The sequence below is a fragment of the Passer domesticus genome, chromosome 17, assembly GCF_036417665.1.
Source record: "Passer domesticus isolate bPasDom1 chromosome 17, bPasDom1.hap1, whole genome shotgun sequence".
NCBI classification, from domain to species: domain Eukaryota; kingdom Metazoa; phylum Chordata; class Aves; order Passeriformes; family Passeridae; genus Passer; species Passer domesticus.
This window is the reverse complement of record NC_087490.1, coordinates 11,302,139-11,326,367: the sequence shown is the minus strand read 5'-3', so window position 1 is coordinate 11,326,367 and position 24,229 is coordinate 11,302,139. Positions and strand designations below refer to the sequence as shown.

At 42.8% G+C, this 24,229-nt stretch overlaps 1 protein-coding gene and 1 long non-coding RNA gene across 4 annotated transcripts in view; one reads left to right on the top strand and one right to left on the bottom strand.

Annotated features, from left to right (window-relative positions):
• The window catches only part of ATP2A2 (ATPase sarcoplasmic/endoplasmic reticulum Ca2+ transporting 2), a 41,732-nt gene extending 34,804 nt beyond the window's left edge, over positions 1-6,928 (bottom strand). The window contains exons 1-3 of one of the 2 annotated variants that reach the window (XR_010348893.1): positions 6,564-6,927; positions 5,463-5,480; positions 5,289-5,371 (exon numbers count right to left, since the gene is read on the bottom strand). Coding sequence is in view for 1 of the 2 variants with exons in the window: in XM_064393161.1 (XP_064249231.1) it covers positions 5,289-5,371; positions 5,463-5,480; positions 6,564-6,681 (219 nt within the window). In the remaining variant the exon portion in view is untranslated. Of the gene's footprint in view, positions 1-5,288; positions 5,372-5,462; positions 5,481-6,563 lie in introns of both variants that reach the window. The other variant, XM_064393161.1, reaches the window with a different exon arrangement.
• Positions 6,929-7,110: 182 nt separating this feature from the next.
• Positions 7,111-24,229, top strand: part of LOC135282926 (uncharacterized) — a 36,377-nt gene continuing 19,258 nt past the window's right edge. The window contains exons 1-4 of one of the 2 annotated variants that reach the window (XR_010348895.1): positions 7,111-8,703; positions 11,556-11,772; positions 12,627-12,756; positions 20,283-20,473. This is a non-coding gene — a long non-coding RNA (uncharacterized LOC135282926). The remainder of the gene's footprint in view (positions 8,704-11,555; positions 11,773-12,626; positions 12,757-20,282; positions 20,474-24,229) is intronic. The other variant, XR_010348896.1, reaches the window with a different exon arrangement.

The window sequence follows — 24,229 nt, the reverse complement described above, 5'->3', positions numbered from 1 at the left end:
ATCTGCTTTACATGACGTTAAACCAGAATCTTTTCCGATTTAAGACTGTGTGTGATGTAAAATAACATCAAGAAAGGCCAAACTTCCAGAGGTAAGGAAAGGAGCTACAAGGACAGCAAGATCCAAGTATGTCAAGGAGAGCCAAAATTAAGTTTTCAAGGGATCTTTTCTTTCAATAAGCCATTATTTCAAAAAGAGCAGATGAACTCAAATTAGAGATCCTGAGAGTATAGAGCCTGAAGGTTTAAATTGTCACTGCTGTTTTTTGGTGAAATTATCAATCTGTGACAAGACTAAAGTGAAGTATCTAGTTAACCCTGGAAGCCAGCAATACACATTTCTCTCTCCAGAAGTTTCTACCCAACTACTATCACTGGAACAATCCAAGCTCTAGTTCTAGAACAGTTTGGTAAACATAAGACATAAAATAACCCGATACATTGCAAGTTCTTGGTTTTGCTATAGCAGACTACAGCTATATTAACACTTCACTTAGGATATTTGTGATACACAACACATTCTGTAACAGATCAGGTTTATTACTTGATAGCAGCTTGAAGTAATAAAACAAAGGCAAGGAAAACAAAGAGGAAGTAGCAGAAGCAATAACAAATATTTAACTCTGCATTTTTAGTAACAACAGACCATATGCCGAGGCCTGGTAAAGACTAGACAATTCTTGTCCAAGTCACTGAGTCCTTGTCAGAAAGTTTCCACTAGCACACTTTTAAGACCCTGGAGAGGTTTACAGTGAGAGATCTCATTTTTTTTCCATTTCTACTCAGAAGGGCCCCACCATGTTTCAGCCTTAACCACTTAAAACTCACATGTAGAACATTTTCATTTCCAGGTCATTGATCCCCAATGCTCTGGTCAAGCACTACTGCCAATAGCTAAAATCACCATGTATTTAAGAAAGAGTAGGAAGAATAAGAAAAGAGTAAGACAATTGCTCAAGAGAAATGCAAGTCTAAAAATATAAGTGAAATAATAGCAAGACATGAAAGCCTCATATCAACAGCCAACACAAGCAGCTTAAAGGACAACTTCCATTCAGCATATCTGCTTCAGGGCTGCCAGAGCTCTGGCTTGCAGAGCCTATTTTAAACAAAGCCTAATGGGGCGGACCTGCAGGACTCTGAGGCAAAAGACACACAATGACAGGCAAACAGCACTTGGTTATTTGCAAAAAGAGGACAGAGGAACAATGCCAAAGTCAGGCAGTGATGAGGTGAGCACTGATGGAAGTGGCTGAAACAGCACAAGTGCCCTCGCAGCTTTTTCCATTTCTACAAGGATCTCTATTGTCAGGGGAGTTATGGAGCCAAGTTACCTCAGATGAGTATGTATGATTAACAACAATTCAACTGGAGAATGGGAGTGTGGAGACAGAATTGTGTTGCCCAGCAGGCTGTACCCGCTCTCCACTAACAGAGGAAAAGCAAATACTTTGTTGTCAGCAACCAAACAGGGATTTTTGTTTGGTTTTCATTTTGACAACGGAAACTTAGAAGCAGGCTGGGAGAGGTAAGATCTCATCCCAACAAAAAGAAGTCCTGGATTAATTAAAGCAGGTCATACAAAACTCATGGGCTGCTTTTAAGAGTTTTCTTCTCACAGGATAATGTGATTTCGGTTTTAGTATATTCTGGACAGAGTATCAACTACTGCTCAGAAACCCCTATTTTAGTGATTTCTCCTTTCACTACAAATTAGATTAAAAATAAGCAGATGCAAACTATTTCAGTAGTCCTGTTCCATCCATGTCAGCTATGCTGACATGGTAACATTAAAGAAAATGGTAACATTAAAGGTACCAGGTAACATTAAAGAAAAATCTCCCAATTTTAGTTCCATGATTCAGTAGAGATTTTTATCTGTTACACAAGATCAGAGGAAAAAATCTCAAACACAAACCAACACATGTATAAGCACAAAATTAAGAATTTTACTGAGTTCACAGACTGTAAGCACCCATCAATGTTACGCCATATTTCTGAAAATAAATCTATTATTATAACAATAAGAGGAGGGAAAAAAGATACCTGTGACCCACAGTTTAATTTTTACAAGATAAAATAGAATCACAATGACTTCTCACATTTTATCACCCCTACCTTCATGCTAATGAGCAATCCAAGTTTAACTAAAAGCATGTCAGTGTCACGTTTTACAGCAACCCTTATCTTGTGCCACACACTCACTGCTGCTGACCTTAACAGGTAGCTTTTGGGGTAATTTCAGGGTAAAGCTTGCAACACTGACACATCCTACTTTTCCAAGGGGACCTTTGATCACCTTTTACCATAAACTAGATTATAGTCATGCTAATTTACAGGCTATTACAATCTCTGGGCTAAAGCACAGTGTATTGTTTTAATCTAAACACAGATATCCACTATTAGAAAACATTCTCAGGACATTCACTTCTAAGTCAGCTTAGGAATCAAAGGAATAATTGAGGGGAGGGAATGCTCTTCGGATGCTGTACAAATACTTCAAGGTTTGGTAAGAGTTTATAGCCTACACGGCACCTTGTAGGAGGAAATCCACTGTGTGATGCAGAGCTCAGACTGCAGAGTTCAGCACACACCACTGCTTGAAGCAGCCACACTTCACCAAGGAATTATTCTACATCAGATGCAGTTAACGTTTTGCAACCTGTCAAAATCACTTATACAGCAAAGCAAGCTGTTCTTTCCAGTAGACACTGTAGATCTGGGCACATGCTACACAAGTATAAGAATTAAAAGCCACGAATACACTCCACAGGTTTATTTCTGCAGAGGCTTCACGGATCCAACAGAAGACCGAGACAAGTCTATTCACAGATCCATTTACTCACCATCGGAAATTATTTATACTGTTTCTCTTCCAAAGCCATACTTAAGGCTTTCACTAACCAGTTCTGACCTGGAATGTAGGACACAGGATCCACAGCCCACAAACATGCAGCATCTGACCCCGGCGCTCAGCCTGGCTGGCACAGATTGAGCTGCTGCTCGAGTTATTGCACTGACACAGACCTGACAGGGGTGTGGGAGCAGAGGGCACAAAAGGCACTCTGAGCACAAGTTTATGCTCTGCATGAGAAGGGATGTTTCTGCACAAAACCCAATGCAGGTCTCAGTGTTACAGATGTGTGTTACTGGGCAGGCAGTTCTAACAGCAATAAACTAATATGATTTATGATTGCAACACAATCACCATAAAAACACCCTCAACACACACACAAAAAAATTACCTATATACTTTGAGATCTTCTCTCTTATATCTGAATTCTAATTTTTCTAAACTGACAACGTACAGCTGGTCAAGAACACCAGAACTTAGGTGATGTAATTACATCCTATTTTTGCAGTAATGCAATCCTTGTATCAACACAGCCAATGGTGCTTTACAGCTACTACAAAAATCTGTATTATGCTTTCATCAAGAAAAAGTGTTAAAATCCAAGAAAAACATAACATGATCACCTTCTGAGCAAAGAAAATACCAGAAACAAACACAAAGAGGAAGAACTTCTAAAGTACCAAAATTATAATATATCTAGAGGGGTTTTACTTTTCACCAGAGAAAAATCTTTACTTCTAACATCAATTTAATGTGCCTCTGTAACTACAAAATAGAAGGCAGAAAAGGCAGGGCAGTAGCCCAAGGTCATGTACCATGTCAGCTGAACAGAAGCAGAGAACCCAGATCTATCCCACACTCCATTAGACTACAGTCTCCTCTTAATTAGATAGGAAAATTAACCATACTGAAAAAAGCAACTGAATTCAGCTACTAATCAAGTTTTCCAAGAGGACGCAGCAGTGTACGTTCTATGACCTCTGTCAGTCTGGTCTCCTACTTACTCAGACTCAGTAATCAAAGCTCTAGTTTGGGAAATGTGATTTTTCACTTACTTTTTTATAATAAAAACAACTAATTTACTTTGGCACGGAATGCTAACAAACTTCTGTGCTGTCATTTGTCTCATGAGATGGCAAACACTCCTGACTTTTCAGGTACAAAAAGACATCCCCTTCTCACCCTCTGTGAGGAAAAGGGGAAAGAAGAGGGAGGAAAAAAAAAAAGCTTTTGAATGACTGTTTATTCAATTTTCAATAGCCAGCCTGATTTCCTCTCCAGGAAACAGAGGAGTGAGTGAAGCACATCTGTCTCCACGGTCAGGACTGATGTCACCAGGCACTGCTCAGCTGGTACTGGTGAATTACAGACCCAAAGCCAGAGCCCTGTGGAAGGTGTTGGTGTGGGGAGAGCAGATCCAGCACAGCACAAACTGCAGCACCAGGGCAACCCTTCCCCCAGCACACAACAGCTCCAGAGCACATTCTCCTCTGCCCATCCTAATTAGCTTGCCCTTAGCTAAAGAGTCACCACAATTTCCACTCCCCCCAAGAGCTGCAGCATTTATTTTTTTTCAAGTGGTTAATTACAACTCCAGGGCAAAGTCTACTGTAAACTTTTACTCCCTACCTAAACAATTTAATATTCTGCAAGCTTTTGTTTCTGTTGTCCAGCTCCCCAAGAAACACAGCCTTCACCTTCCTTCTCTGAGTCTTCACTCCATTTTCCAGCTTTTCAGCAAGCACATACCATTTACACATAATGTAAGAAGATTGCCTAATCATTTTTTTTTAGAAAAAAAATGTTTAAAATGTTCTTCTTCTTTTAGTCCTGTATGCAAAGCAAGATGTCCATTTAATGACTTGACTATCCAAAGGTCAGTTACCAAATTTGGTCAACAATGGTGCCATCACAGCCGTCAACATTCTTGTCACTGTCAAAAGCAGCAACTGTCACCTTGCTATTATCAGAAAGGGAAGGCAACTGGAATATTCGCCATGTAGATTCTATTTACAGTCTGCATTGCATCCAAAAATGTCTTCCAATGATTAGACATCGAGCTTGATAAAGATTAACCCAAAGGCAAGAAGAATGTCCAGTTAAACGCTTACTTACTCAAGGTTAGTTTTCAAAGCCAACAGCAGCATTGGGAAATCCCACCTCAAATAAGCAAACTGGATTGAATGAGAAGCACTTTTTAAAATACTTGTCTGGTGTAGTTATGTACTTATGACTCATGCAATGAAAGACTCCCCAAAATTTTTGTTGGCTGGCACACAGAAACCTCGTCACAAGGAACTAATTTAAGAGACAGCAATCTTGCATCTATCCAGCAAGAAAGAATAATTTCAGCATGTACAGATCATATACAGTGGAATATGTCAGTCTGCCATAGAGAACCCTAGGAAATAAAAAAATTAATAAGTCATACTTACAAAAGATATGCAAGCGGCCAGCAACAAAATTCTAACTAGTAAGTCTTCAAATTGTTCAATCACAAGCTCGAGTAAGGTTTTTCCTGCAATATGTAACAAAGCCATTGAGTCACGCACATTTACAAAAATGAATTATCAACAAGAATTAGCAGAAGATTTCATAACCATGCTCACCTTCCTCTGCCGGCAGCTCTGTCAGTGGAAGATTTTTCCAGGAAGCATGTGAAAGAAAAGAAATCATCGAAGAAACACATTAGAGCATTATCAGGCATCCACACCAGATATTCTTCCTGAATTGCACGCTCAGCTGGGTTGGATTTGACAGACACACTGAAATCCCCACTAAGGCTGCTCTTTCCACCAGAGTATGTGAATGGGTCTGAGAGTTCTGCATTTTAAGACACATAAAGGCTCGCGGGAATGTGCCAAGGGTTATAATTCAGCCAAGTCATCACTCCAGCCAGCTGTGGGACTTCTGCTGTTGCTGCACACAAAGGGTCAAAGGCTTAAAACGCTTTTCAAATGCTTTCTGACAAAGCTTTTCTTCCACATTCACTTCAAAAAAAAAACACAAACCATCAAACTTGGTTAAAAATATTTCAGATTCTTTCCTCCATTTTAAGGGTATGTCCTTATTTCTGCTGTCTCCTTTATGTTCCTGCAACTAGATTTAGTAACCCAAGAGGCATAAAAGCAGTGTTAAAGCTAAAAACAACCACCTTCACCGTGTAATCTTTTCATAGATTTCCATTTTTACACAGCGGCAAGGGAGTTCTGAAGGGACTAGGACACCCAAGCAGCGAGGATTTTAAAAAAATCGACTGAATTTTGTGGCCCGACTGGAGAAAGGAATATAAAATAAGGGGCTGAAAGGCGCTAAAAAGCTGGGGAAAATGAAGGTCAAGACGGGGAGGAAAAAAAAAAAAAGGAAAAGAAAGGTAAATCCTAAACCCCAAAGCGCTTCATTTCAGAATGGCAGAAGGTTTCCCACCGTTACGGTGAAAGGGAACGGAGGTGACACCCGCCTCCCCAGAGCAGCCCTGCGAGCTCGGGATTGAAAGAAACCCACGAGGTGGAGTTCAAGTCAGCCATCTTCTCTCCCTCGCTCCTATTCCGGGTCCTGGAAGAGATGCCGGCTTCGCCAGAGCACACGCGTTAGGCCTCGCACAGGGCCCCGGCAGGGATGAGGGAGAGGAGAGAGGGCTGGGAAGGGAGCAGGGGGGAAGAGGGCGAGCGCCGGCGGCAGCATCCCCGCGGCGGGGCCGCCTCACCTACCGTTGGAGCCCCATTTCTCCTTCAGCTTCTTCACTTGCTCGAGGCTGAGCCCGGTGCTCTCGTTGACGCCGAAATAAGCCAAAACTTCCTCCACAGTCTTTGTGTGCGCGTTCTCCATGGCTGGGGCAGGGAGCAGCAAATGGTGCCGTGCCTCGCCTCTTCCTCCTCCCTCTCCTCCTCCTCAGCGGCGGCGGGGGCGGCGGCGAGACCCCTCCTCAGCCCTCACCACCCCCGTGCTATCACCATAGACCCTCTCCCGCAGCAGAGGAGCCCGAGCACACCTCTCTCTTCGCGGAGGAGGCCGGGGGGGGGGCAGCAAAAAAAATTAAAAAAAAAAAGTCGCCCTTTAAAAAAAAAAATTTAAAAAATAAAGCCCCCACCCCCCCTCCCACCCCTCACGCCTCTGAGGGAGCCGAGCCGCCCCTCCGGCGGGGACGAGGGACTTCGGGCTGGGAGAGCGCGGGCTCCCGGAGCTGCGGTCGCCTCGGAGCCGCGGCGGGTCCCTGCAGGGATGGGCCGCGTCCAGGTGGCCGAGCGGCCTCTCCGCTCGCCTCAGCGGCTCCGAACCGCCCCCGGTAACGGAGGGCGGTAACGGCGCGGGGGAGGAAAAGCCGCAGTTGCCCCGCCGCCCGCGAAGGGTCAGGCTCGCCCCCTTCCTTCCTTCTCTAGCAGCCCGTTCCCCCCCGGCCGGCCCAGGCCGCTGTCGCCGTCACGGCTCGTGCTCCCCCGCGCCCGCCGCTGCCTCCGCTCGCTCCGGTCGCACAGCGGCGGCGGCGGCTCTAATGTAACTCGGGGGCCGCCCGGCGCTCTCTCGCCGCCGCGGCATGTGGACGCCGCTCATTGGCGGCGCCGGGGCGCGGGGCGGGCAGGCTGGCGGCCCCGCCCGTGGGGCGGAGGCGATGGCTGCGGCGCGGCCCCTGCGCAGCTCCGTCCCAGTGTCGTTCGTGCTCCCGCCCGGGGCCCGGCGGCGGCCGTGCCTCACGCCGCGGTGCAGCCGCTTCGGCTGCGCACGGGGACAGCCCCGCAGGAGCGGTGGTCGCTTTCCCGCCGCTGCTGCCCCGGCGGGAACCGCCCCTGTCCCGGCCTCAGCCCGCGGTGAGGGGGAGCGGGGCGGCCTGAGGGGAGCTGCCCGCCATTGGGGTCTTGGCGCGGGGCTGCACCGGCGTGTGTCGCGACAGGAGCGCCAGCCGTCCTGTGGGCACTGCCCTCGCCCTGTCGTGATAGCAGCCTCATCCAGTCCAGGGGTGAGTGTGGGGTTGGCCCCCGCCCCAGGAGCATCATCCGGTCAAAGGGTGACTGTGAGGCTGGCGCGCTCTGTCGCCACAGGAGCATCATCCGGTCAGAGCGTGAGGGGAAGGCCGTGGATTCTCCCTCTCTGGAGACATTCCAAACCCACCTGGGCACATTCCTGTGTCACCCTGCCTTGGCAGAGGGTTGGACTGGGTGATCTCGGGGGTCCCTTCCAACCCTAAAGACTGTGATTCTGTGGGGCTGCACCGGGCTCTGTCGCGACAGGAGCCTCACGCATCGCGAGTGTGCAGAGGTGAGGGCCGGGGTCACTCCCCCCAGGTCGTGCCCTGCGCTGGCACGGAGCAGTGTCCCCAGCTGCCGTCGCACACATGCCGGTGACAGCACACTCAGCCCCGGCGATAACGTGAGGGGGAATGAACTGCGCGCTGTGATTCCAGCGCGGGTGTGCGGTGAGGGACCGGCTTTCCTCAGCACCGTGTCAGGCACAGGAGCCGATAGAGAGCACCGAAAATTGACTGATCCACCCAATCCCACCCGGGAACTTCAGTGAACACAGAGAGAAATCACTGCCAGGTGACATTAATACACCTGCAACACACACGCAGAGCACAGCGAGCAGATCGGCATAAACACCTTGAAAACTTGGTTCCAAGCGATGTTCCTGTGTACATATGCCCGTGCAAATACCAAAGCTGATCCCTACATGTGTGCTGGCTTACATAAACGCAGATCCTACCTACAATCTGCATTTCCACCACTTACAAACCACCCACAGCACCACGCTATAAGAAGCTGCATGTCTGATCTGGAATGAAATATCTCAGTCTTACCTCTGTGCTAGGAAAGGGATGGAGAGGGGACAGCCCATGTAAAATTATGGTGTTCTACGGTATGTGTGGTCCTATATCCTTTCTAACAAAAGTTAAACTGCTCAAAAAGGCTCCTCTGTGAATGGCCGAGGTCCAAGGAAGGATAACTTGACAGCCTACACTTCACAGGGCAGTTCTGAATGAAAATTCCTGAGCTAGATCTGATGACCTAGTTCAGGTAAGGCAATCATTCCATGCCATGCCCATATTAATTTCATCTTGCTTATCAGCAGGATTAATCAGCATGGCCAAATGTTGCATCAGTTCAGTTATGTTGCTTTTCATACATCACATTACACTTAAATAGACTTCGCCTGTTACAGAGGTGAAGAATGTCAACATGACAGGTGCATATAATCTATACAATTTACTGTAATTTTTTAACCAGTTTTAATAATTTTCTTGATATGGCATGAACCTGTGATGCCACCATCCCCAAAACGTGCATATCCAACATTAAAAATACACTATTTCCACAATAATTCCATATGCAATAATGCCAGCTACTTGAATTAATGTATTCCACTGACAGCTCAATGTATCTCTATGACTAGTTTTTTCTATTCTACCACATTAATAAAACCTGGATTGTATATAAGTTGTTTTTTTTTAAAATACATTTACCAAGCATTATTTTTACACACAAGTGTATTTACTAGCCTTCATATACAAGTGCACATGTAATGGACTTGAAAGTCCTGCCTTCATTTTCTTACTATTTTAAAGTATTACAATTAGGCATCTGTAACTATTCTCAAAACAAAATGACACTAGAAAGAAACCCTGGTCACATTTAATATTATTTGTATTTCAGTGTTGTATCCTATGTCATTCTTGGTTTCCTTTTTGTGCCTGTTTCCTAAAGTCCTTATGGAAAATTATTTTAAGCATACCAGAGGCATGGCACATGCAATTAGATCTTGGCAGAGGGGAGAATAAAGTAGTTACTGTGTTCTTTCTATCTAACTTGTTAACAGGAGGAAATGGTGCTAGGAAGGCAGAGCCTGAATTCTAGCAAATCCTGGAGAACTCTTGGCATTCTCTGGGGTTCACTAGTTCAGCTGCAGTCTGACAGCTCCCGTTTGTTGTTTCTCTCTCAGCCACTCAGTACAGAGAACTTGATTCTTCCCCCTTTTTCCACCCTGGATAAAATCTGGAAAGAACCTGGAAGCACAGTCCTCTGCCTGTTTTTATTTCTGTCACGTGTTTTCTTATGGCTCAGTGAATTTTGAGGGAAGAATTACTGAATTAAGGGTTGTTCTCAGTTCTTTCTCTTCAGGGCAGAATAACCTCTGCATTTCCTTCACTGTCCTTTCCCTGCCTTTCCCTGGAAGTGCAGGACCATTGCTGAGGATTCCTTTGCAGGTGATGCCTTCCAAATCCTCTGACAGCTACACATTTGAGAAGCATTTGCAGATACAATTCATGGTCTAGACAGCACAGTGCAGAAGGAGCTACAAATACCCATGTAGACACTGCAGCAGAAGCAGTACCTGCTAAATTTGGCATCGCTTGAGATCATACAAATTTAGAATTGTGACTTGAAATCAGTGTTGTTTCCCATCACCCTGCAAGGATTCATAAAGCTTTCCTTGACATTTGTCTTGTCTCTTAGAGAAGATGGTTATCTAAGGGACATGGTTAGCTAAAGATGGCTATTTTGACCCAAATCAATGTGACAGCACCTCAGCTCTGCCTGAATCAAACAAGCTCATGAAAGCTTCCAGGCTTCCAGCAGGTGCAGAGAGCTTTGCATTCTCCACTTTTAAGGAAGGAAATCAATTCATTTTTGCTGCTGCAAAGTTGCAGTTTGTCACTAGAGTGGAACCCCTTAGAGTGGTACCTGGGGAAGAACCACAACAAAATGGGGCAGTTTTGGCCTTGCTGAGATTCCGTGCACGTAATGGAATTGTAGATTTGTACATTTGGCCTACTATCTCTTTTCACTGTAATATATTAAGAAGAAGCAGCCAACACATCAGGCAGCAGCATTAAAACAGTTCCTGTAATGCTTACTAATTGAAGTAAATGGGAATTTGGCCTGAGAGAGGACTGCAGGATGCTTTCCTTCAAATTGCAATAACATTAAGTCATCCCTACTGCTGCAAAGCAGATTCACAGCAGAGTTACTGGTCGTAATGTGAATTGTCTCTTGCTGTACACAAACACATGTTTTGTAGCTCAATTTTCAAACAAGATTAATAGTTTTGAGTGGAGCTAAACTCAGAATGGAAGAGCACAACATAAAATGCCAGTTGTTGAGCCAAAACACATGAATGCTGACCTGCAATAGGATCTCTTTCAGTGATCAGAGACAAAGTGAGAATATTCTGCTTAATTGTGCCAAATTATGTCATGATTTTTGCAGACTGGCTAATTGCCTAATGGGGCTTATGTTGAGACCACCAAACTCACTGCTCTCATCACCCTGGCTGATTTCAAATACAAGTCTTTGTGAGTGACAAATGGGGGCATTGTTTCTTCCTCCCACAGCACTATTTTATTCCTCTGAAATTACAGTTATTAAAATGTTTCAGCCAGTTGAAATCTACTAAGGCATATTAAAATGCTGCAAAAGTGCTGTATCAAAGTGGAAAGGTTTTAAATCTGCAGTTCTGTCATAGGATAATGCAGTTTAAATATAGTAACTATTTTTTCCAGTCAGCTTGCTTTTTGAATTAATGGTATTATGTCAAGGGGGTTTTTTCCCTCTCTCCCCCTTTAAGAAGCTTATAGCTTCAACAGCAGAATGCAAAAAATACTGAGATGAAACAGTTACACAAACCCAGCAGAGGAATAAGTGATAAAATATGAGGTTGAATGCTGATAATTAACATAATCTGAGTTTATTCTGAATAATTTTTATTCCTAGGCACTGTGTGTTCCTGTGTCAGCAGCAGGTAGAATTTGACTTCCACGGAGACTGAGAGACTGTGAACACAAAGAATGGTGTTGCTGCTGGGGGATTTCTGGAACTGGATCTCTGCTCCTGCACAAAGCAGCTCCTTGCTGCCTTGGAAGTGTAAAGAGGCAGCCAGACAGAGTCTGCTCTCAGTGACAGTAACTATGAGAGATCACAGTTTGGCTTGGTAGGTTTCTTATTTTATTTCTATATCTTATTCACAGTCATTTGGTTCCTCTCCGAAGACTCCATTGGTGAATTTGCCACAAAAATCTCCATTTCCCTGCTTGGAAAAACCAGTGTATCCCATACTGGTGTCAGTAGGAGATTTAAGTGTATGGGAGGGAGAAACATTTTATCAGAACCAACGTCCATCATACATATCTGAAAAAATAATTTCTCCTTATTTTGATGGTGAGTCAGTTGCCTGGAAAAGAAATCAGCTGGACTGTTATTTTAAAAAATGCACAGCAACTTTAGAAATAAAGCACTGGTTGGTGCCCACATGATTTGAATTCTTATCTCATCCTGACCTGATTTTTCCATATAATTACGGTCTAATTCTGATTAATTTGGCAGCTTGCTGCCTTTTTTTTTTTTTTTTTGGTAAATATTCCTTGTAGGCTTCTGGATCTCAGTTTTGCTCTCTGTAGATGGGGTTGGGAGCTTCCAGGGGGCTGCATGGCCAAGCACAATGTTCAGAAGATGGTGGTTTGTTGTTTGTAGGGTGTTACAGAGCTGCCCTGTGTTTTCTGTCTGTAGCACAGTGAGGGTGTCACAGCTGTGATCATGTTGTTGGTACTTCCCTGCAGAACTTCCAACTGAGAGTGCACTCAATAGTGCAATAGAAAGTTGAATTACTTTACTGGTGGTCATGGGCCACCAATTCCTGAGCTAAGGAGTTACTCAGGCTTTCTGCAGTAAGACTCTGGTTTTACTCTGAATTACTTGGTTTTAAAACTTCCATTTTTTAATCTCTTGATCTTTTCAAAGTCATTAATCAAGGTGTTTGTACAACAATAAATATTTCCCTTTTTCCAGAGCTCTTGCCCAGTGCCGTGAGCAGTTCCACCATGGCTTCTGCCATTCCATGTATTTGCTGAATCACAAGAAGTCACACTCTCTGACTTTTCAAGATTGAAAGGAAGACATGTAGGTGCACTCCATGTAGGTGAGTAGCAATAATGTAAGATTGAACAGCTTTTCTTACTCATGGAGATGACTCCATTTTCAGGCATTGTTTGGGACTAATGGCACATGAGTACCACTTTTCTTAGATTTCTGACACTTTGTGGTATGACACAAGCTGAAGTTTCTGTGTTTCTGGTGGAGGATTTCCTCCAAACTCATAGGTAGTTATTAGTAATACAGTGAACACTTCAGTTTTCAGACACTGATAAAATTCTTGTATGCCATTAAACCAGCTCCTTTATTGGTTATGGGGTATATTAAATAGAATTTCCAAAATTCTGTTTAATATAAAATTCTTCTGAGGTGATTTTTTTTCTCTCTGTCGTGAAATAGACAAAAAGAGGGATTGAAACCAAATGATCTTTTTGGTTTACCAGTTAAAGTCTTCCAGTCTGAACCCTCAGAAATCTGTGTAACCCACAATCCACATGGGTTTTGTTTTTTAAAAGGCAATATTTTTGTGGTAAGATTAGTGGGTACAATTACAGTGTGTCTGTCACCTTTCCCTACCTTTCTAAGGTTTTCACAAATGCTTCCTAACATGGGCTATTCAGGAGGAAAAAAACCTGCTGGACTGCCTTCATCCTCTATTAATGTGACTCTAACCAAACCTGAACATGTTTTCCTTTAGTGGAATAAATGTTATATTGATCTCCTATGCTTCCATTTCCTCACCTCATTTCTACCACTTCATACAATCTATCTAGGTATTTCACAGAAATGACAGGATTTCGCAGGGGTTTGAGCTCCCAAATTACCTGTGGTAGCTTTTGGTCACTCACAGAACAGAAATTCTTACACTTTGTCTGTCAGAACTCAAGAGAAGCTTCCAATAGAAGACATCTGCTTTTTTATGCATAGATTTATTATATGTCAATGATGTTGCATGTGAACTCAAATTATCCTGACCTACAATTCTTGTTCTATTTCAAGGTTTTGGGTTTCTAAAAGATTGTTTAACTCCTGGGTGGTTTTCCCCCCCCCCCCCAGTTCTGTTAGAAAAAGAAAACCTCTCCTGAGTCATATTTTAAAAATACCATTAAGCTCTTAAAGCTGCTTCTACTCCCATGTCACAAAGAATTATTGAAAATATATTCATTTTTACCACCTACAATTGCTCAGATGGAGAACTTAAAGAATTCTCTTCTAGTCTCATATTGAAACTCCACTGGCAGCATTCTTGTTCCTAGAAATGAGCTACAATGATTTTCCTGCTCTGTGCAGGTTGGGCTTTTTGTCAGAGTAATTCTAGTGAGCTTATAATTTCATATTAATAACATGAACAAACATTACTATTATTAACAATAATAGCAGTGCTGATACTGTGTTTACTCTTACTTGATTAATTATTTGCATTTGCAGCTTCTAATCAAGGGTCTCGAGCATTTCATAAACCTTAAAGAAATGAAAATTATGTTATAAAAGACCCCTGAGAGAACAGGATTGTCATCCCCATTTCACAGAAACGGGAGCTGAGCTTCAAAGTCACAGTCACAGTCTATGGCAGAACTAGAAATAGAAATGGTCTCCTGGCTCCCAGTCCTCTTTCTTCTCCTGTCACCCTAAATAGTTTCTAGTATGCTTTTGTAAGACATTTGTCACATGATTTTCAAAAATTGTGTCCTATTTGTCAAGGAAAAGTAAAAAATAATTTTTTAAAATATAAAAAGTGATGAAAAAGAGACTATCTATTTTTTGCAGGAGGTTGCTGAAACGATTTTAGCCATTTTATGGGAGATGCCATCCAAGTTTCATGAGTTAATCCTGACCATAAGTACCCCTAAAATAGATATCTTTGCCTCCAGCTAATCAACAGGCTTACTGCCTAAATAATTTATGTATAACCAACTAGTGGAAACTAGATCTTCTGTGATTTCCCTAGACACATATTCTGCATGTATCATGTATATCCTTGCCTATTTCTGATATTCATTTGAAATTCAGTTGGGACATTTCAGAACACTTCTGTGCTCCAGCTGTATAGCTCTAAGAAAAAGCCAGCTGGAGACATAATACAGGATCTTTGAACTGGGCAAAATAATGTTTAGAATCCATGTGCATAGTAGATGAAGATTCTGACTTTTTTCTTAACCAACAATGGATTAAAATTTTAAGAAATGCAGTTCTAAATCCAACACTGGTTTGTGTAGGTAAGCACTTTGTGTCTCTGCCCTGCTAATGGCATTTAGTAACAAAATTCAGTTACTATATCGTGATAAATAAATGCACATAAATTTATAGAGATAAATATATCAGAGATTATTAAATAAAAGGGAGAAGTAAATAATCTAATTTTCTTGCTGGAAATGTGAAGAACATGTAGCACCACACTGTGCTTTTTGGACACATTTGTATAATGTTGCTTTCAATGGAGTAGTGAAAAGAAGCTTGGATTGAAAGAGAAAGCAAAAGCATTATCAGACATTGTCCTGCCATATCTGACTGCAAAGTCAAGAATCTATAGCTGAAATGGAAGGTATAGTACAAACTGTCCTTCTGGGGTTCATAGCTTTTATCCAGAATTCCTGACTGGAAAATACATTCTGTCTCTTGTGGATGGCAACTGCTAAAAGACAATTCTTGCTGCCGTGTGCTCTGGGTGCCAGGAATGCTGAGGACTGTTTACTGTTCTTGTTGAGACTTGCTGCAAAATTAGGGCCACGTTGTAGCTTCAGTCAGCCATGCAGGAGGAGGAGGAGGAGCACCAGGTACTCCAGGAATAATTTAGGTGTGGCAGGCAGAAATTCTGCAGCTCTGAAAGAACACAACCAGCATTCTTGCTTCTCCACTCCTGGCTGGTGCTGCCTTCACACGGGGAGCTGTGGCAGCACTGAACTGGAACTGCACTTGTGGAGCTCTTGGTACCTGTGCAAAGGGAGGGAGAAACACTGTTGTGCCAAATCACATCCTTTTCCTGCACCTCTGCCTCCCCAGTCCAAAAATGCACTTTCCTTCCCACAGTGAGCAGTGTCACCTGCTCCTCTGTCCTGGTGCTGTCTGGGACAGAGTTGATTGAACTTTCCTGCCAGTGTCTGCTGTAGAGTGGTGTGAGTGAGGGGCTGTGTGGTGCTTGGCTGCCTGCCTGCTTAAACCACCTCCTATTCCTGTCTTTGCATATTCCATCTCTGCACACTTGGAATTCCTTCAGGCCTGGGCCTCAGGGCACTGTGTACAGTTCATGTACCATTCCCCAATGTGAGCTTGATTACCTTGCAGATTCAAGTCTGCTCATTTCAAATGTCACAGAAAAAAGCTAAGAAGAAAGACAAGTGAAAATCTCAATGAGAATGGTGAAGATGGGAATTGTTTCTGGCCTGTGTTCATGCAGCACCTCTTTATGACAACTGTGGGAAGGGATAAGTGGATTTACTAATTCATATTTGCTGTGTAGAATTCTTTGGTGCTCTGCAAAGCTGGGAGATCTCTTGATTAAGCTGACTTTTAAAGGCAAGCACCACTTGGAAAAAAAAAATCTCCAATCACCAAGCTGTGGGAATCTGGCATTTATCCTTCAAAGCCTGGGAATGCCCATCTTCCATAAGAAAACTTGGAGCATTCAGTATTCTGATACGTTGAGACAATTTTTGGGTGGTTTTGTGATACCTGTTAAGGCCTCAAAATACTGGAACTGGGGGCATTTTGTAGCCATTTTATGCTGGTTGTGATGTGCTGCAGCCATGAACAGCTTCTGTTGCTTTTATGTTTCTTTCTGTACAGGCATTTTGGCTGAAGGGAAAGAGATGTCTTTCCATGTGGCATGGGATGTATGCAGCTCATCTCAACTCCTACTAAATGTGATGTCCAGTTTTTTTTAATCAAACCCCTAATCTCCTATCCATTAACAATTTTTGCATGAAAAACTGTGGTTGCCACTGGAAACCATGACTTGCCAGTTAATCCCTTTGTTTGATCCTGGCTGACACAAGACTGGGTTTTGTTACTCTTTCTGTACATTTTGATTCCTTCTGAGTCATCCAAACAAGAGGCCTGAAAGCCATTATACACCAAAGCAGTACCAGTAGTTTATTTTTTTACTGCTTTGGCTCAAAGAAGCATCAATTCAATTATTCTGATTAGGAAAGAGGCTCAGTTAAACTCATTCTCATGTCAATTCGATGAGAGGACATTCTCCTTCTCCTAACTGCAATGGAATAAAAGCAGAAATTGAAGGGAGTTGTGGGTTGGGTGGGGTTTGTGGGGTTTTTTGGGTTTTTTTGAGGAAGAGCCTATAAAAATCTCAGGCTATAAATTCACCATGACAATGAAAATATGTGTCAGATTTTGGGATGGGTTGGCTTTGTGTCAGTCACACTCCTGGACCATGTGTTGGATCCATGAACCTTTTTTACTTTATCCTGCCATAAGCTTTATATGGCTGTCCTCTCACAAGCTGAATAAATGTCATGTAGGACATTCTGTCCCATCTGTCACAAGTGCTATTGTGTGTCTGGATCCATATTGGATTAGTATTGATGAGAGGTCTCAGGAATTTTATACAAAATGTGTATTAAGGAGGATGTATAGAAAGTACAGATATGAAAAGAGAGCTCTTTTGGAAAGAGCTGCATTAAAGCAGTCTGTTCAAACATATTTAGGAAGATCATTTTCTTATTTCAGAAATGTTTAGGAGAGGTTTGACATTTTTATTAGTAATTGTTTATTCTTTGATGTGTAAACCAGCTGTTGTGGCTTTCACATGACTAACTATGCAAGGATCTGAGAGAAAATTTCCTAGTAAATACTTCCAGAAAATTCTAGAAAAAGCTGTTCCAGACATAGAAATGCCTCAATGTCAGCTCCTCCCAGACCACAAAGTAAGATGCAAGATAGGCAAGGCAGGAATCTCCCTTTTCTGAAGGCGTAGAGTTTCCACATTTAGCTCTGGAGTTTCATGGCCTTCCACCTGCCACTGAGCAGAATGGTGACCATTTGTTGGCTTGCAGGGCAGTGTCATTTCAGAAAGAAATTCCACTTGAAATGGAGAAAGTGGCCATTTTTGTGAGGCATAGATTCAGTTACTTGCATGACAGCTGCTTGCAGAAGTAAGCCAAGCACTTAAGAGAATGATTTTAAAGAGGCAGAAATTCTCAACAAACCACTCAGCCTTCTTTTAGCTGGATTCACACAGAAACAACAAATAATTAATTGAGGCCAAAATACATGCCATGCTGAGTTTGCATTAGCTGGGAGGTTTGGAAATAATTAAGAGCAAAACTGTTAATACTCCATTTAAATAGCTGCTGCCTATCTGTCCACTCTGAGAGCCCAATCTGTTGTGTTCAATCAGCTTTCAGCTGCTACTTGCCAGCAGCCTAATTCCCCAGTCTTGTCTCTGTGCTGTGCTTGTGCATTCCACTACCTGCTAAGTTAAACCCTGCTGTCCTGGTGCTGTGTGGAGATTTCCAGTGCTATTCCAACCATCCACACTGGGTCAGAATTATCCCAAACCTGGGGTCTGCCTGTCCACAGCAGCACGCCGGGTTCCAGTGGAGCAGCACATGGGGAGAGGGGAGCAGCAGCTGTGTGGTTTAGCTCCCAGGATTAGGGCTCTGCTCATTCATACCATTCTATACCATTTCTGCAGTTTGGACAAGCTGTTGACCTGCAATATTTCCACCTCTTTTTTAAAGTGATCTAATGCAGAGTAAGTTGCTGCTCCAAGCTGCTGTTAACCACAGCCACACTGCAGGATGATGACATAACTCAGTTTTCCTACATCTCTTTTCACTTGTGTTGCACATTTAACACTTTGGCTGGTCATTTATACTGCAAGAGGATTAAAAGGAAATTAATAATTGTACTTCTTATTGTTTAGCTTGTGCAACAATGGAGAGTGAGGCTACAGGGGAGTCTCTGCTTAGTGACTCTGACAGTTCTAAAGCTGTGTGAGGAGTGTGGAAATACAGTGCAGTGAGAGTTGTTTGCAGCTGAAGAGGCATTTTAAGCCTCAAACCTGTACCACCAGTTCTTTGCTGAGAAATGTGTATGAAAAATGACAAAGTTCATTGCACAGGCATTTGGAAGGAACTAAAGAGCAATCCATTGACCTTTGCAGATTAAGTAATGCATACTGTCATAAGGAAGTGCTATTTGAGCACCAAACAGCAAATGTACACACTTCTCCTTCATTAACCCCTCCCTGGAGGCAGTCAGGATTTCCTGATCCCAGTGTGGTTTGTGCTCTTGGCATCTGGGGTGTTTCCATGGGCACATCAGATCTCTGAGCCTGTCGGAGGCTGCTTGCTGCTCTGCCTGCCTTTTTGTCCCTGCAAGTGTCCCCAGGCAGGAGGGAGGGAAGGAGGGAAGATGGGTGTGCAGGTGCAGTGCTGGAGGCTCGGTGCTCAGTTCCTGGGTCCAGCAGAGGCCTCAGTGCCTGGCTCTGAGTGCCTCAGTTTTCACTGATTAAATGGGACCCCAATGTTTGCATAATACACAGAGAAACTTCCACTTGAAGGCAGCAGCAAAGAGCAGTTCTGCTGCTTTTGCAGAACATTTCTATTACAGAAAGAGGACATGAATGAAAAGGAGCCATGTGTATAATTCAATATTTGAGTGCAATAGAAGTTCAATATGTTCTTTTTTTCTTTTATAATTTGTTAGCTCATTTGTTTAATTTATGGGAAAAAAATTATAGAAAACATTTTTTTCCTGGAAAATGAAATACTCTGTTCAAGTACAAATGAATATGTCACATTCTCATATGATTTACAAGAAGATGAATTAGTGTGTCTCTCCTTCTCCAGCCTTTCTTCCACTTTTCCAATTCTACAGGAAAATTATTTTCAGATTCATTGTGTTGCTTTTTCTTTATGTGGCTTTTTGCACACTGAAGTAAATTTGCCACACTCTTGCTAACATAGTGTTTTTAAAACTACTTTTATTTAGAAATTCTTGGTACAAATTACACATTCTCAAAAATTAAATCAGTGAAATAGAAGAAAAATTCTGTTCATCAGTCTTAGCATTTGAACTCATAATTGTGTGTCAGATGTGGGAAAAAAAAATTGGAGCTCTCCAGAGCCCCTGGACAAGAGAAGTCACTTTACCAGGACATTGAGATAATTTATCTGGGTGACTCAGGAAAAATGCTAGATAAGACTGAAATTTGGAGTGGCTGAGCACATCCAGTCTTAGCCTTTGGATTATCAAGACTAAATCCAGCAACTGGCATGTGAATATGTTAATGCTGTAGATTCTAGCATGGAAACAGGAAACTGTATTTATGAGGCAAAAATATATCAGAGATTAATTCAGTTCTATATATAATATATACATTTTACAGATACAAAATCTTTGCCAAAATATGCATAATTTGCAAGTACACTGAAGTTAGAAAATGCCAGAATAAAGGTTGCCTTTCCATGCATATGCCCTGAAGGAATCTTTAATTACAAGATTCCTGGCTTCTTTTTCTAACATTGAAATTTTCTAATTTCACTGCATGCTTGATTTTGAAGTCCTAATATTTTCTCTTTTAAATAAAGACTGAGGGATGCATTTCCCCAGGTTTAAAAGAAAAACATCAGCATTGGAAAACAACAATATTCCATCCTTCTACCACCATCCCACTGCAACCTCTGGGTGTGATCCCAGGAGTCTCCTGAGTGGATTTCCCCAGTGCTGGGGCCTGAGCAGTGATCCCGTGTGTCTTTTGTCATGTGGCACAAAGCTACAGGTGTCAGCAAGAGGACTGCAAGGTAAGGCAGCACCTGAGCAGAGTTTTAAATGAGTTACTTATTATTGCTGTCATCATTTTCATTATAGTCCTCATTGTGCAACCATTTCCAGCCTTGCTTGGAGCAGCCACGTGAGTTTCCCATATGCACGGTCACTTCTACCCATGCAAATGAGTGTAAAATGCTGATTTCTGATTTGCTCAAGTTTTAAATCTCTGTGCACTCAGTTTCTGCAGCTGTGAGGGACACACACAGTGCTGCAGCCTGCAAATCCAGGGCCATGTGCCCAGGAGGGTCCCACTTGAAGCTGGTTTTTCCCTCGTGGCTGTTAAGGCAGAGCAGTCACACTGACAGCACAGAAGTTGGTAATGATTTATCACACATCCAGTGCACTGAATCATTATGCCTTGTCTGCCTCTTTCTGCTGTGGATTGAAGAGTTTTGATCAATAGTGACAGCATGCAAAGCCTCATAAAATTTGTTCATTTCCTAGAATCTCTTTCCATGCTTTGGTATTTTATATGTATAACCATGGGGGGCAATATTTCAAATCTCTCTCTGTGCACTACAGAAAAGCCCCAAAATTAGTGCTTACCTCTGCTGCACTGAAAAGGCATTCCCAAATTCCAAATTGTCATAGAAGAGGAGGGTTGAGGGCTCAGGAGCCTGGCTCCAATGAGAGAACATAGAGGTAGAAAAACATCCTACCCGTGAAGACCCAGCCAGGGTGTGAGAGGGTTAAATACTTATTTTGTATTGCTTTTTTACTTGATTCATTTAAACCAGGACTATACACCTGGTACTGAAACTGCAAACTGAAAGTTCTCTGTGAGATCTGGAAACAGCAACAGGCTTGCTTCCATAAATAATACTGAAAGTTAAACAGTGATTTCACAAGGTCCAGGACGTAGTATAAATAAGAAAGCAGAAATATCCAGGAAATCCTAAGTTAACAAATGTTTTGTTTTAAACATTATATGCTTTTCTTGATCTCTGAAAATCATCTTCACAGTAGACACTAAACTGAGAGAAATAAAAAAGAAAAATTTTCTCTGACTTGAGCAAGATATTTTGTCACACTGAAAGAAGGGTTTGTTCTGAAGCTTTTCAGTGCTAGTCCAAAAGCTCACAGACCTGGTGAAAAGTGAAAAAGCAATGAAATACTCTATTAATGGCACCAAGCTTGTGTCAAAAAGTCTCAGATGCCGTGTGCTGACACCAAATATCACAGCATTCAGCAGCTGCAGGAGATTGGATTAGTGCAGTGCTTGGAATTGAACCATCCCAAGGGGGTTTTAGGCATGTTGGTCAGATTCAGCCAGGAGGTAACTGCATGGATTTGACTGGATTTATACCCAGAGAAATTGAGTCTTTTTTTGTTGTGGCCAAAATGTAATGCTCAGGTTAAAACTGGGCATCCATACAAAAGTTATGACTCCTGTTTTTAAAGAAATAATTTTAAATGTCATCCAGTTATTTCAGGTAAGCACAGGTACTACTTCAGATCAGCAATTCTGCTGCTTTCATTTTTGGCTTCTGGACCAAACTGGGTTGCTGAAAAGTGAGAAGGAGGGAAATGGGAGAAGTTCTGTGAAAATGTTTCCACTTACAGTGTACACCACTTGCTCTTTCTATGTCCCCATTGTCCTCAGGCCACCCCATTCTAGATTCAGGACCTGTTTCAGTCACAAGTGTTCCTGTTCTGTCTAAAGCATCATCCCTGTCTGGTATTTATTACATAGTCCAGTGGACTGAACGACCTGTGAGCGGGACAGATGCCAGAGGAAAACAAGCACAGGCTGGGGGCAGCCAAAAACCTGCTGACATTGAGTCATTGAGAAGCTCTGAGGGGTATTGTCCTGCTTTGGTTTGTTTATGCTTTTTTCTATCTATGTGGTTTTCGAAAACCACAAACTCCACTCTGGAAAATACATATTTTGGCTTTGTACAGGTTGCTAAATTCTGTTCAGCCCACTCAGCAGTATATTAACTTCTGCCATATGATTTGGTTTTTCTCTTACGGTCTCCATGGGAAAAAAAGGTGTTGGAACTGTAGTTCGTGTTGTCTGATGTTTAGGTTTATTTCTGCATTTGCATGTCAATGAGGGAAAGGGAAGAGTAGCCATGAGCTCCTGGGCAAGTGCAGGAAACCTGGTGTTGTACAGAGCTGATGTGAACTGTGGCAGTGGGCAACATTCTCTATCAAAGGCAAGGATTTTCCTTATCCTGTCTCAGAGCAGTGGGGAGGCATTTCAGCACCATTACAATAATTTCTGTATCTCGGGAGGCTCAGAGTTGCTGTAGCAACCTTTTGCTAGATAGGAATTTGGCTGGTGAAGCCCCACAGGAATCTGCTCCCACTCTTGCCTAACCTCTCACATCACCAGCCTCAGCTGCCAGGGAGAAGCCCCAGCTGTGAATCAGGCAGGGTGAGGGACCCCTTTCCACAGCTTCCTCACAGAACTTTCCCCTAATTCCTGCTTTTTGGCATTTTTTCCATGGAGAAGAGCTTTGCTGTGTGTGCAGAGTTCTCTGCCTGAACCTGAATTGTGGAAGTGGTCATAGTAAATTGGGTGCACACAAACAAGCCCTTCTCCTTGCACTTGCAGATGCAGCCAGTGAAGATGCAGAAGAGGGAGTGCAGATCGGTGTGGGAAGTTTGGCTGGGAGGCAGCAGGAGTTGTGGTGACACAAAAGAAGTATTATAAAGTCACCAAGGGGATCAGGCAGATGGAACAGACTTGAGTAGGAAGGAATACAGACAAGGTCCCCAAAGCCTGTTACTTAGATTTAGATAAAAAATGAAGTGTGAAGTTGGTCAGAGCATGAGGGGATGCATCACTCCTAAACCAGTTCCTTCAGAAGTGTTAAGTAGTTTCTGGAGTAATGAAAGACAGGTTTTTGGCCTTCTAGACTGATGTATGGTTGAGAATAATATTTGGAAGGTTTTATTTATAGATGATTTTGCCCAGTCGTTACAGATACCCTGTTTTGGACACTTGGCTCTTATTTCTAATTCTACAGGTGATTGACATTGTCAAACCAAGGGCCTGGGTGCTGCCTTCTGCCATAACTCTTGGAGGAGGAGATGGCATAACTGTTGTTTTCCTTTTATAAATAGTTTAATGATTATTACTTTTGAATCAAGACATGTAGGGCCAGCTCCTTGTTTCCTGTTCCTACTCCCAGATCTGCTTCTCTAAGTCATTATTAGTCTGCTTAGACAAAAATACCAGTCAGGGAGCAGGTACCAAAATTAGGGGTAAGTTAAATTAATGTGCTGAGCTGGAGAACTCGGGGGCTGAGCAGCCAACCCACACTCCTTTTTGCCAGCTGTGGTGCAGGGCTGCTGCCTCTGAGGAGCAGAAAGCTGAGGAACTCCAGTGCAAGGCTGTCCAGCAGGGATCACCAAAGGGAGCTGTGGAGAACGCCGGGCTCTTGCTAGGCCAGAGATGCACCAGCTTAACAAAAAAATCCTGAGTCTGTGAGGTTAAACCAGGTTGAATCCCTAATGCTAATGCAAGATTTAACTCTTCCAGATACTATTTTAAGTTGTCCAGGCAGTCACTAAACACAACTAACTTTGAAAAAGATAGTTTAAAAAATGTTTGATTTGTGTATGTGATGATTCTCACCAGTTTAAAGCCCAGGTGAAGCAGGGCAAATTCAGGAAAAGAATCTCTGGTTTGTCTGGGGTTTTTTTAAACCAAGTACCTTCCAGTGTGAAGCACTTTTTAATTCTGCAGAGAAGGAGAAGCTCCCTCCTGGCAGCTTTCT